This window comes from Salmo trutta, chromosome 6 (genome assembly GCF_901001165.1).
Source record: "Salmo trutta chromosome 6, fSalTru1.1, whole genome shotgun sequence".
Taxonomy (NCBI): domain Eukaryota; kingdom Metazoa; phylum Chordata; class Actinopteri; order Salmoniformes; family Salmonidae; genus Salmo; species Salmo trutta.
Genome location: NC_042962.1, coordinates 53,870,284 through 53,883,909, shown reverse-complemented (window position 1 = coordinate 53,883,909; position 13,626 = coordinate 53,870,284). Strand labels below are relative to the sequence as shown.

Below are 13,626 nucleotides of genomic sequence, written 5' to 3'. Positions count from 1 at the left end.
ACTGTCAACTGTGGGACCTTACAGACAGGTGTTTGCCTTTCCAAATTATGTCCAATCAATTTAATTTAGCACAGATGGACTCCAATCAAGTTGTAGAAACATCTTAAGGATGATCAATGGAAACAGGATACACCTGAGCTCAATTTCGAGTCTCATCGCGAAGGGTCTGAATACTTATGTAAATAAGGTATTTCTGTTTTTTTATACATTTGCAAAAATGTATAAAAACATGTTTTCAATTTGTCATAATGGGGTATTGTGTGTAGATTGATAAAAGAATGTAATATATTTTAGAACAAGGCTAACCTAACAAAATATGGAAAAAGCAAAGGGGTCTGAATACTTTACAAATGCACTGTATACAGTTTAAAAAGTTACTAGTCCCGAGTGGATTATCAATGCATGTAATTGATTGGCCGAGAGTCACCTGATAGACACAGATCTGAATCAGTCTGATTAAAAGAGAATGAAAATGTTTTTCAGCCCTCCAGAGCCATAATTGAATGACCTTTCCCTAACCCTTGCGTCTACCCTCTCTTCCTAATGTGGATCTAGGATGGGATCTTGTTGAGAGCCAGCAGAGGGAAGAAGATCAGAGCTGTAACCAGCAGAACCACGGTGATTATCCCGATACGCACCAGCGGAAGGGTCTTTGCCCACACTGCCAACATGTCTTCTGGATCCTCTGGGCAAGGAGGAGGGGAGAGGGAGAGGAGGGAAGAGGGAGAGGAGGGAAGAGGAGGGAAGAGGGAGAGGAGGGAAGAGGAGGGAAGAGGGGGAGGAGGGGAGAGGGAGAGGAGGGAAGAGGAGGGAAGAGGGAGAGGAGGGAAGAGGAGGGAAGAGGGAGAGGAGGGAAGAGGGGGGAAGAGGGAGAGGAGGGAAGAGGGAAGAGGGGGGAAGAGGGAGAGGAGGGAAGAGGGAGAATAGGGGGGCACAGTATTCAACATTGCCTACGTCTCCAACATTCATCTACAGTACTTCCAAAACATTTAGAACATAACACTCACCGAAGGTTGTGTCAGGTGATGATGGTGTCATCTCTGTCTGCACTAGTATTGGCTCAGATGATGTCACTGTAATGATGTAATGAAATGTTACCAGTATGTTCTAACAAAAACAATAAGTAATAATAAGCATTGGGGAGAAAATAGCTTTCAAATGTTGCAACACCTGTACAGTACCTTGCATATCCTCCTTATCTTGGGTCACCAAAGTGAAGAATGTTATTGGGTTCTCACTGTCACCACTAGTCCCACTAAAGTCTGAGCTACTGGTGACATTCTCTGTTCCTGTGTTACAAAAGGGAAAAACACTGAAAAATATATGTTACTAGCGCTCGCACTCAAAAACAAGGAGCACAAATTAAAGAACAAACTCAATGTGTCAGAGATGATCAGTCAGTGTGTGTAGGCCTACCTGTTAAGTTATATAGGTCAGCGTGTGTAGGCCTACCTGTTAAGTTATATAGGTCAGTGTGTGTAAAGGCCTACCTGTTAAGTTATATAGGTCAGTGTGTGTAGGCCTACCTGTTAAGTTATATAGGTCAGCGTGTGAAGGCCTACCTGTTAAGTTATATAGGTCAGCGTGTGTAGGCCTACCTGTTAAGTTATATAGGTCAGTGTGTGTAGGCCTACCTGTTAAGTTATATAGGTCAGCGTGTGAAGGCCCACCTGTTAAGTTATATAGGTCAGCGTGTGTAGGCCAACCTGTTAAGTTATATAGGTCAGTGTGTGTAGGCCTACCTGTTAAGTTATATAGGTCAGCGTGTGTTGGCCTACCTGTTGAGTTATATAGGTCAGCGTGTGTAGGCCCACCTGTTAAGTTATATAGGTCAGCGTGTGTAGGCCTATATAGGTCAGTGTGTGTAGGCCTACCTGTTAAGTTATATAGGTCAGTGTGTGTAGGCCTACCTGTTAAGTTATATAGGTCAGCGTGTGTAGGCCTACCTGTTAAGTTATATAGGTAAGTGTGTGTAGGCCTACCTGTTCAAGTTATATAGGTCAGTGTGTGTAGGCCTACCTGTTACATTATATAGGTCAGTGTGTGTAGGCCTACCTGTTAAGTTATATAGGTCACTGTGTGTAGGCCTACCTGTTAAGTTATATAGGTCAGCGTGTGTAGGCCTACCTGTTAAGTTATATAGGTCAGTGTGTGCAGGCCTACCTGTTAAGTTATATAGGTCAGTGTGTGTAGGCCTACCTGTTAAGTTATATAGGTCAGCGTGTGAAGGCCTACCTGTTAAGTTATATAGGTCAGCGTGTGTAGGCCTACCTGTTAAGTTATATAGGTCAGTGTGTGTAGGCCTACCTGTTAAGTTATATAGGTCAGCGTGTGAAGGCCTACCTGTTAAGTTATATAGGTCAGCGTGTGTAGGCCTACCTGTTAAGTTATATAGGTCAGCGTGTGTAGGCCTACCTGTTAAGTTATATAGGTCAGCGTGTGAAGGCCTACCTGTTAAGTTATATAGGTCAGCGTGTGTAGGCCTACCTGTTAAGTTATATAGGTCAGTGTGTGTAGGCCTACCTGTTAAGTTATATAGGTCAGCGTGTGAAGGCCTACCTGTTAAGTTATATAGGTCAGCGTGTGTAGGCCTACCTGTTAAGTTATATAGGTCAGCGTGTGTAGGCCAACCTGTTAAGTTATATAGGTCAGTGTGTGTATATAGGTAAGTGTGTGTAGGCCTACCTGTTAAGTTATATTGGTCAGCGTGTGTAGGCCTACCTGTTAAGTTATATAGGTCAGTGTGTGTAGGCCTACCTGTTAAGTTATATAGGTCAGTGTATGGATCTAGGATGGTGAGAGAGACACCCTCTGGTATCCCACTCTTAGGGTCCTCGAAGCCCCTGGACTTGTAGAAGCAGCGATAGGCTCCCTGGTCTTTGAGCTCCGTCTTGTAGATAAACAAGGACAGGTCACCGTTCTCCAGCAGGTTGTTGGGTGGGAGAGAGAGACGGAGGTCTTCTTCCTTAGGTCCCTTGTCGTCTGGGCCAGGGTTAAGGGTCATGATCTCCACATCGTCCTTCAGCCATTGGACGTAGATCTGGCTGGTGGGCTGGGTCTTGGGGATGACACCGTAGCAGGGCAGAGTGACCGGGCTTCCCTTGAACAGCGTGATAGAGCGTGGAGGGTCGGGCTCTGAGAGAGAGAAGGGATGGAGAGTAGTATAAAAGAGTGAGGGATGAGAGGATGTTGATAAGCATAAATTAAGATAATCAAACATTCCAAATGGTACACCCAAAATGGCCGCTGGTCGACTCCACCAACCACAGAATGCGGCTCTGAATGGGAAAGCCTGAAAACAGACAGACTTACCCTGAACCTTGAGCCAGACCGTAGAGATGGTCTTGCGGCCCAGCCAGATACACTCATACATTTCCTCATCGCTCAGCACTGTCTCCTGGATGGTCATAGAGAAGTCTCCATCTCTCATCCTCTCTGCTGGGGGGAATTCCACCCGGGAAGAGAACCCCAGCGTCATTTTGACCTCCAACCCCTTGGCGCCGTCGTCCCATCTGGCCTCACCAAGGATGTTCCCAACCTCCATAGAGGCCACCTCCTGCCCCATGGCCTCCCAGCGGACCTCCCCCTCATCCTCCTGGCCCAGGTAGGAGGAAAAGTTACAGGGGAGGGTGACATTGTCTCCGTACCCCACCTTCAGCTCATACACGGGGGAGAAGGTAGGCACAGACACTGGGGGGATGGATGGACAGATGGAGAACACAGCGTGTGAGAGAGGGATGAAGGATGGGAAAAAGTTTGAGGGAGAGAGAGAAGGAGAAAGGGATGAACAGATGATTAGTCAGAAAGGAAGACAGACAGGCAGAACACCTATATGTACATTATGCTACAGATCCATTTCTGTGTCCAAGACCTTTGTATGATAATGACAGAAAGAGCAGAGGTAGAGCAGAGATCTCTAGTTTTAAACAAATAATGACACAAGCCTTTGGAAAATAGAGAATGCTTATTGATGAGTTTTACATGATTGAGAGAGTAGTAGCCTAGGTCTCAAGAAACTCACCAGCTTGGACTGACGTCAAAATCACCAAGAAGCCAAAAAAAATCATCTTGCAAGATGTCTATCTCTTGATCACCTATAAAAAAAAATATTACAAAAATTACAAATAAAAAACGTTTTTTGTTTGTTATAGAATACATCTGGAGAGAAACAATTAAGTTATTACAAGGGTATTAGGTCTGGTAAAAAGTGTTTCAAATACATTGGAAATGTAGCCTAAATCCCACTCATAGCCAATCAATAAATCGATACGATAATCCGTTCAGGGTCCGGTGGATGTCGCTGATCTCACGAGCCTAAAAAGAAAAAGCCTGCTTGATCGTCTCGATTATTAACTTTGGCAACAGAACAAGTCACAGTGAAGGGTGTTCTTACCGAATAACTGGTTATCAAGACGAAATAAACAACGAACCGCCAGAAACGGGTCTGCACATGGGTTAGACTTCAGCCATTGGCAAGAGGATGTCCTCTTTTTTTAACCGTGAGAAGCAGATGTCTGTGTCAAGACTCATATCATGAGCTATTATTTAATTTATATTAATCCAACCACACTATAGAGCCCCACAGTGGAGGTGTCATAATACCCATAAAACCTGGCGGTCAAACAGGGAAATTAATCGTTTTTCCACCATTAATTTCTCTCATAGGGGATTTTAGAAAGACTTAAAATGAGGGCTGTGTTTTGTGTAGGCTTACCCTGGCTTGACATAAAATATGCACACAAACTGTTTAGACTGGGAGGCATACAGTAAGCTTAACACTAAAACTGAAACAAAAAAAATATTAAAACTATATAGAAATGTTTTTGAGAAAACAAACTAAATAAAAACTAGGAAAGTGGATTTGAAAACTGAGATAAAAAATGAATATAAAGCAACAAAACTATAATAACCTTTACAGGAACACAAGGCAAGACTGAATTTTGGATTATTATAACATAAATTGATAGTATCCAGTCCAGTGTTTGGTTATAAATCCCCTCTATCATCCTGTTAATTTGGACATCTGGTGTGTAAAGGTTGCCAATTTGCATCATTTCACTTTTACACCTATTTGACGAGTGTAGTTCGTCTATAGCTATGCTCCTGTTTACTCATCAAGATGCAGCTATGCAGATCAGTGGGCTCAAACGTTTGCAAAACATTCTTATAGCAACCTACTATGTACACTGAACAAACATATAAACGCAACATGTAAAGTGTTGGTCCCATGCTTCATAAACTGAAATGAAAGATCCCAGAAATGTTCCATATGCCCAAAAAGCTTATTTCTCTCATTTTGTGCACAAATTTGTTTACATCCCTGTTAGTGAGAATTTCTTCATGATCATTACACCTTGTACTGAGGACAATAAAAGGCCACTCTAAAATGTGCAGTTTTGTCACAACACACAATGCCACAGATGTGTTAAGTTTTGAGGGAACATGCAATTGGCATGCTGACTCCAGTAATGTCCACCAGAGCGGTTTGCTGATTTTAAAGTTGTGAACACTGTGCCCCATGGTGGCAGTGGGGTTATAGTATGGGCAGGCAGGCAGAAACAACGAACACAATTGCATTTTATCGATGGCAATTTGAATGCAGAGATACCGTGACAAGATCCTGAGGCCCATTGTCGTGCCATTCATCCGCCACCATCACCTCATGTTTCAGCATGATACTGCACAGCCCCATGTCCATCTGTACACAATTCCTGGAAACTGAAAAGGTCCCAGTTCTTCCATGACCTGCAAACTCACCAGACATGTCACTCTTTGAGCATATTTGGGATGTTCTGGGTCGACGTGTACCACAGCGTGTTCCAGTTCCCACCAATATGCAGCAACTTCGCACAGCCTCTGAAGAGGAGTGGGACAACATTCCACAGGGCACAATCAACAGCCTGATCAACTCTATGTAAAGATGTGCCGCGCTTCATGAGGTGAGGTGGTCACAGATACTGACTAGTGTTCTGATCCACGTCCCTACCTTAAGGTATCTGTGACCAACAGACCCAGATATTCCCAGTCACGTGAAACCCATAGATTAGGGCCTAATTCATTTATTTCAACTGGCTGATTTCCTTATATGAACTGTAACTCAGTAGTCTTTGAAATAGTTGCATTCATATTTTTGTTCAGTATAGAATAGACATGCTCTTGCCTGACACGTAGAAGGGAATCATGTCAGCTCTATACAATCCATTTCTATCTGCAGCTTTCAGAATGTTGTGCTCTCCTGGATGCAGCCCAGGTCAGCTTCCCGTTAACGAAACATGAAACTCAAGCTGGAGGAGTCAGTGCAGTGGTTCTGCTGCCAAGACACCACACTGTGACTGACTATTCTCCTCAAGAGCAAATCAGGGGGCAAAAAAGAAGGATATCAAAACCTTTCAAGGTTTAGACTTCGATGTTAAGTTTAACAGTCAAGGGGGAAAAATAAGTCAAGCAGAAAAATCATGTGACAAATTAATTTAATCCAATAAAATGTCACCAGTACAGAGATATAACGTCATTAATATAAAACAATTACGTTGAAATAGAAGCTCTTAAAACAGAAATAAAAAAAATGGTTCAAAACATCTTAGGGCAGGGTCTAAAATCATCAACAAGTCTGCTTTAGCCAAATCCATCTCATTATGGCAAATACAGGAATTTTACATGTACAAGAACTTCATTTTCCATCAGTCATTGGGTTGTAGTCCAGGGGGTTAGTAAAACTACAATTCCCAGCATACCCGGAGTTTGTGGACAGGCTATTCAGACAGATATGGACAGTAAGTATACGGCAGTGTAGGAATGGTACGGTCCACTAAAGGCATCTAGGCTGTGTCCCAAATGGCACCCTATTTCCAATATAGTACTCTACTTTATTGGGCTCTGGTCAAAAGCACTTCACTATAAAGAGAAACGGGTGCAATTTGGGACGTAGCCTAGCAGTGCTCTCTGGGCAGTCTGATAGAGGCAGGGTGAGTTGCTCTCAGGACTTCCATGTGTAGGAGTAGTTGTTCAAGTGGAGCTGTCTGAGAGGAGACTTCCCCAAGGTAGAGGGCTCCTGGAGCTGCTGGATGGTGCTGGGATGAAGTCCACATCCATCCAGCTCTACAGCCTGCTCAGCCTGGGAGAGAGGCAGGGAGGAAGAGAAGGATATATACAAACAAGTACAAAGGATTTTTTATTATGATTTAACTTTGAATTGTGGAGATCAAAGGATGAGGCTTTATACCAATCCGTTACAGTGGTGTCATGACTTGGATAACAGTTGAGCTGTGTGTGTGTGTCACCTGTATTCTGGTGGTGTGTGACTGACCTGTTCCCTGGTGGTGGTGTGTGTGTTCGGTACGGTGGTGGGTTTGTGTGTGTGACTGACCTGGTGGCGGTGTGTGTGTTCGGTACGGTGGTGGGTTTGTGTGTGTGACTGACCTGGTGGCGGTGTGTGTGTTCGGTACGGTGGTGGGTTTGTGTGTGTGACTGACCTGGTGGCGGTGTGTGTGTTCGGTACGGTGGTGGGTTTGTGTGTGTGACTGACCTGTTCCCTGGTGGCGGTGTGTGTGTTCGGTACGGTGGTGGGTTTGTGTGTGTGACTGACCTGTTCCCTGGTGGCGGTGTGTGTGTTCGGTACGGTGGTGGGTTTGTGTGTGTGACTGACCTGTTCCCTGGTGGCGGTGTGTGTGTTCGGTACGGTGGGGGGTTTGTGTGTGTGACTGACCTGTTCCCTGGTGGCGGTGTGTGTGTTCGGTACAGTGGTGGGTTTGTGTGTGTGACTGACCTGTTCCCTGGTGGCGGTGTGTGTGTTCGGTGGTGGGTTTGTGTGTGTGACTGACCTGTTCCCTGGTGGCGGTGTGTGTGTTCGGTACGGTGGTGGGTTTGTGTGTGTGACTGACCTGTTCCCTGGTGGCGGTGTGTGTGTTCGGTACGGTGGTGGGTTTGTGTGTGTGACTGACCTGTTCCCTGGTGGCGGTGTGTGTGTGTTCGGTACGGTGGTGGGTTTGTGTGTGTGACTGACCTGTTCCCTGGTGGTGGTGTGTGTGTTCGGTACGGTGGTGGGTTTGTGTGTGTGACTGACCTGTTCCCTGGTGGTGGTGTGTGTGTTCGGTACGGTGGTGGGTTTGTGTGTGTGACTGACCTGTTCCCTGGTGGCGGTGTGTGTGTTCGGTACGGTGGTGGGTTTGTGTGTGTGACTGACCTGTTCCCTGGTGGCGGTGTGTGTGTTCGGTACGGTGGTGGGTTTGTGTGTGTGACTGACCTGTTCCCTGGTGGCGGTGTGTGTGTTGAGGACAGCGGTGGGTTCGTGTGTGTAGAGTGCGGTGCTGAAGCCTCCTCTCTGAGCAGGCCGAAGCAGGCGGGTCAGGGCGTGGAGAGAATGAGGCATTATGGGTCCCGTCACCTCTAGACTGCACACGTCCTGGTACCCAGCACGCACCTGGGTCTTCACGTTCACACTACGCGCCTGACAATTAGACACAAGGCAACATGCTTATAATTTCTGTTACACACAGCAACATTTCTTCTGAAACATTCCATTTCTAGTTTTTGTTATTTCCATTCATAAATTGAAAATGTAAATGTGGGAGGTAAGCCTCCTCAGATGGTTTCAGTCTACAGCAGTGTCTCACCTTGAGTGAGTGTAGCGTAGCTCCTCTGAAGGCTGTAGGGGCCAGTAGGGTGGGGGGCAGGCCTGCCTGTGATCCAGCCCCTGCCACCAGGCTCTTACAGTTGATGAGGAAGTTGATGAGAGTGAAGGTGTGCGTTCCCGACACACAGACTACAGACTCTGGCTTGTGGTCTAAACACACAGAGTTGCGCTCTTTGTGCAGTTTGATGGAGATGTTGTCTGGTTTCTTAATCTTATCCTGCACTCCCATCTCCGTCAGCCAGGAAAACCCACCATCGTCGTCATCATCGTCTTCCTTGTCACTGGCTTCAGACTGTGTCTCCTCCTCCTCTCCATCTGTCTCCTGGTTGTGTGCAGTTGATCCCTGCTCCTTGCTCTTCCTCCTCTCTTCCAGCAGGGGGAGTGTGAACTCAATACCTACAACCACAGGTATTTGACAGAAAATGTTTTACTATCAAGATTAGAATAACCATATATAAATGTTTAATAACAAACTTCTAAATGATATATTGTTGAGTGACTTCCTGTATTTATACTAATGCTAAATGTTTATTCTATTAGATTTATTGTTTACTTCTTACTGTTGTCACATTATTGAGAGGGAACCTGCAGGTCAGCGTTTCGTTGGACTGTAAACACCATGTGTGTATCCTGTGCATATGACATAATAAACCTGAAGGATGTACTGTATCTTGTAGCTCACCGCCAGCCTTCATGGCCTCTCTGAGCCCCCTGGTGGTTGGGGTGAGTAGTGCAGTGATGCTGCTGTTCCCTGCCAGTCCTGAGGCTCTGAAAAGAGCAGTGAACTGGTAGGAACACACATAGAAATATGGACATAGCCTGGCCTTCAATAGACTGTACAGGGAGGACAGACTCACTGACCTGGGAGAGAGAGAGAGAAAGAGAGAGGATAGGGGGGAGGGAGAGAAGGGAGAGAGAGAGGAGTTGTGTTTAAGATAATTTAAAGCTTTTGAAATAATACAGACACACACACTCCCCTCTGATGCCCACTCACCATTCACTCATGAGGCTCTGTTGAAGTGCCATGTCCTGGGCCCAGGGGACGTTCTTGCCAGTGAAGCTTCTCTCTGCTCCTATCCGGGGGAACAGAGAGAGCCAGGACAGGGACGGGTGCTGCCAGAACTGCAGACACTGCTGGAACCCACATCGTAGCTCAACAGATGACCGAGGGTCCTGGAGGAACACAGAGAAGTGAGTATCAGAGTGTGAGAGACAGACTGAGTACAATATATTTGTGTTGCTAGTAAAGCTCCTCAGGTACCAGTACTCCTTTGCCTTGGGGTTGCCATTGGTGTGTGTGTAACATGTATAACAGTACCTGTATACTCTGTGGTATAGTAGTGTATTGTCCTCTACAGTGCTGGGTAAGACCCTGGGCCTCCTCTGTAGCTCTGGGCTGTACAGCCCAGGAGAAGGGGAGCAGGGAGGTGAAAAGGAGACGCGTCTTCAGGCTCCAGTCTGCAGGATACTCCACACACGCAGGGGGCGCTATGGAGGTTACTGCACAAGCCTGGGGACTCTGACACACACAAGGTAAAATGTTGACTCACAAAATACCAAAACAACCCCTAACGTTAGTCTGTAGCCATGAATAGTTGAATGGGATGGAATAAAAGCCTGCACACCAGCTACTCCACAGCCTGTCTATAATGTAGATAGCTATGATTGTAACAGCCTTTTGGTAGCTCTCCAAGAATGGAGTTGGAGACATGTCTATAAGGAGTAAGAGAATAGAGAAATGAATAGAACTCACCTTCAGTATGGCTGTTCTCTCCTCCTGGAACAAATCCTCATCTTCAAACAGTGAGTCGTCTTCAGACAGAGAAGTTGGTTTCTGTTGTTAGAGAGAAAGGAGGGAATGATCAGAACAAAAACAGCGGTGTGAAATCAACACGAGGTGCGATGCTTGGACAGATAAAGCCATTTCACAACTGTACAGTAGCTGGCTAAGACTGCATTAACTAACTAACGTTACCTGTCATGTGTCAGTTGGCTAGCTACTGTAGTTTGTTGGAAAATAATACAAGTCTGCTAGCGTTAGGTACAGTAGCAAGCTAGATTGTACAACAATAATAATGCGATAAACAATGTATTAACGTGAGCCACTATCATACCTTGCCGGGCACGTCTTTGCTTAGTTCTTCTGCCTGGAGAAGTCGTTCACTAAATGGCAGCGTTCTTGTTAACTTCTCTCCCTCCACTCCTGCAGAGCCGTCCGGCTTCACAGAATCCGAAGAGTCGGCGTCGTCATCAGTGTAAATGAAGACTTTCTTCTTCGCTGGGCTGCTGAAGGTGTTCTCGATGCTAGCAAATGGGTTTCTCCGCTTCACTCCCCCTCCAGAGCGACCCTGGCCGAACAGGGGTCCGGGGGAGAATGGTCGAACAGCGGATATAGAGGCACCCTCACACGGGCTGGAAATCGCGCCTCGGCCGCCAGAACTGACACCCTCGCTGCGGGCTCTCTTCCTCCGCATTCGCAGGATTTCAGCTGGTCTTTTAAAACTAGGTGAGTAACCAGCTTGTTGTGACATTTTGTAAGGATAATGGGAAAAAAAAGTTTGGTCGGAATACAAGAAGAACGCCGTTTAAAATAGTTGAGTGTGGCCGATACGCCTCTGTGTTCTTGTTCCTTGAATTCAACACAAAACAAATTTAGCGCGCGACGTGCGTGAACGTCAGAGTCCCGCTAAAACTTCAGGGGAGGAGTTTTGTTACGTCAGCGCGCATCGAGTCAAACAACAATTCAGATACTTTGGCGCCATCTTCTGGCTAGAATTATAACTGCAAGACCAATTTTGCAATCGCATAAAGCCACTGATTCTCTAAATCTGCAGGGAAAACAAATCACTATAATTTATGTTTCTTCAGACATTAAAGTTATATCCTATATCCTGTTATGCTTCATTAATTATTACAAAATATATATCCATAAGATATAATGTGAATGTTATTTTCAATACATGTTTTCATTTCTTGATTGTATCATCTGCATTATGTCCGAGCAACAATCAGCGGCCCCCTCGACCCCTCTCTCCCTCTTGTCAAAGTGATTAATAGTATGTATGTTAATTCTTGTTTGCGATCATTTCTCAGCGTTTATCATTACTGTTGGTGATCAATCACGTTCATAGCTGAACCGAACCCAATGAAACTGTCCGTCAGTGATTCTGAAGGTTTTCAGGGATTAGCGAATTTGTCAATCGATTATTTGCGTTGTCATTTGGGTGGAAAGACAGTACTTTTGCCGTCTCAAAAGTATCCCAAGGTTAGTAGGAGTAATTGATTGTTTTGGGCCTTGAACATCAACACACAGACATCAACATATGTTTGTTTCTGTGTTCTGTCCTGCCATGACTAACAGCAAAACGAACATTTTCCAGGTTATTCCTTGGGATTGAGTATGTCACGCTCATAGGCTACCAATATCAACCGGGATAAACTAGTTGAATGTATTTCCCACGTTCCCGATGGCGGTGGGTGTTCCCCTGTTCCCCTCAACGGTTCCTCTGGCTTGTAGGCTACGCCTATTGGAAAATGACCCTATATCAACATGGACTATAATAAGGAGGGTGTAAGGGTTTAGTGCACCTGTAATTGTATACAGGTCTTTTTCACTGACCTGGACATGTGCGAGCATTGTCAAACAAACCAGGGGTGTAATCATTAGTCTAAACAGTTTCAAAACGATTAGTTTATTAAACGTTGCTTCCGTTTAATAAACTGTTTGCCACAGAATCGGCTGGTGAAACTTCAAACAAAGCAACGGAATGTATGCGTCCCTGATGATGAAGTTGCGACTACAATTTATTCACCGATCTACACTTCCTCAAAGGAAGATCAACGTGACATGGATTGCATGGCAGCCGTACGTAGATCAAGTTTGGCCTGTTTCTCATAAGACCACCACAAAGTCTGTGGACCTCATTAGGAGACGCTATTCACAACGCTTTCTCATTGAATGTTGATTTATGATAAGGTCCCCCTAACCAAGTTATGAGGAACAGACCTATTTGTCTGTGGATTCTTTGTTACATATCAAAGTAGATGATTCAGTTGGTTTATAAATAGGCCTACTTGCAGTTGCAACACATGCGCTGTGGGTTTTAATCAGTTTTAACACTGCTTGTGTAACAGTTTAGCTTCCTTCCCTCTCCTCGCCCCAACCTGGGCTCGAACCAGGGACCCTCTGCACACATCAACAACCGACACCCACGAAGCATCGTTACCCATCGCCCTTGCAGAGCAAGGGGAACAACTACTTCAGGTCTCAGAGCGAGTGACGTCACCGATTGAAACGCTATTAGCACGCACCACCGCTAACTAGCTAGCCATTTCACATCGGTTACACTTGGAACACATAATAAATACCAAGATGAACTCCTTGGTTTCGGATAATAAATATCATAGGCTATATTATAGACTGACTGTGAATAGTGGTGTATTATAGACTGTTTTTCTGTGTCTCTCCCACCCCACTGCCCTCTTCTCCTGGAGACTGTGTGGTTTTATGGGCCTTGGCCTGAGTCCTGGAGAAGGATTATAACACAGACCTAACAGCCACGCTCTGTGTACCCACTGTCTGGACAGGTTCGCCTTTATTTAGCTATTTGTGTGTGCGTCTGTGGGTTATTTAGCCCAGAGAGAGAGAGAGAGAGAGAGAAAAAGGTGGCCATATCTGTGTGTATTTACAGTACATTTAAGAAGTATTTGTGAGTGTCTGTGTACGCACCCATATCAGTGTGTATTTTAGTGAAGTGTGCGTTTGTCTTTCTGGAAACGTAGAGTGGCAGAGAGGGCAGGCCAGGGCTTGTCTGGTTGCCTGTGTAAATTCTTCCAGGGTCAGGAATAGCATAAGGCTGTGTGTGTGTGCTTAGGAGGGGGGTGAATGTTGGCACAGATTCCAAACAAGTCCCTTTCCCTTCAGCCCAATATGAGAGAGGGAAAGGGAGGGAAAGGGAGAGAGAGAGATTGAGACAGAGAGTTGGAGAGAGAGA

General features: G+C 45.4%; 2 protein-coding genes across 4 annotated transcripts; both read right to left on the bottom strand.

The window, feature by feature from the left end:
• Positions 1–254: 254 nt before the first annotated feature.
• On the bottom strand, positions 255–4,548 carry LOC115196296 (uncharacterized). Of its 3 annotated transcripts, none has more exons than XM_029756984.1 (7): positions 4,394–4,547; positions 4,022–4,094; positions 3,313–3,690; positions 2,758–3,135; positions 1,182–1,289; positions 1,008–1,073; positions 255–685 (listed from the first exon to the last, which is right to left on the bottom strand). In XM_029756984.1, the coding sequence occupies exons 2-7, from the start codon at positions 4,065–4,067 to the stop codon at positions 552–554; spliced, it is 1,110 nt and encodes a 369-aa protein (XP_029612844.1). In that variant the 5' UTR covers positions 4,068–4,094; positions 4,394–4,547; the 3' UTR covers positions 255–551. The 3 variants fall into 3 exon arrangements, with proteins under 3 accessions (XP_029612844.1, XP_029612845.1, XP_029612846.1); XM_029756985.1 differs by lacking the exon at positions 4,394–4,547 and adding an exon at positions 4,221–4,290; XM_029756986.1 differs by lacking the exon at positions 255–685 and having other exon boundaries at positions 1,011–1,073; positions 1,182–1,312; positions 4,394–4,548.
• Positions 4,549–6,453: 1,905 nt separating this feature from the next.
• donson (DNA replication fork stabilization factor DONSON) lies at positions 6,454–11,272 on the bottom strand. The gene is made up of 8 exons (XM_029756983.1): positions 10,747–11,272; positions 10,386–10,466; positions 9,951–10,151; positions 9,627–9,805; positions 9,315–9,493; positions 8,613–9,028; positions 8,243–8,446; positions 6,454–7,114 (listed from the first exon to the last, which is right to left on the bottom strand). Exons 1-8 carry the CDS (start codon positions 11,161–11,163, stop codon positions 6,977–6,979), a joined length of 1,815 nt encoding a protein of 604 aa, XP_029612843.1. The 5' UTR covers positions 11,164–11,272; the 3' UTR covers positions 6,454–6,976.
• Between the last annotated feature and the right edge of the window lie 2,354 nt (positions 11,273–13,626).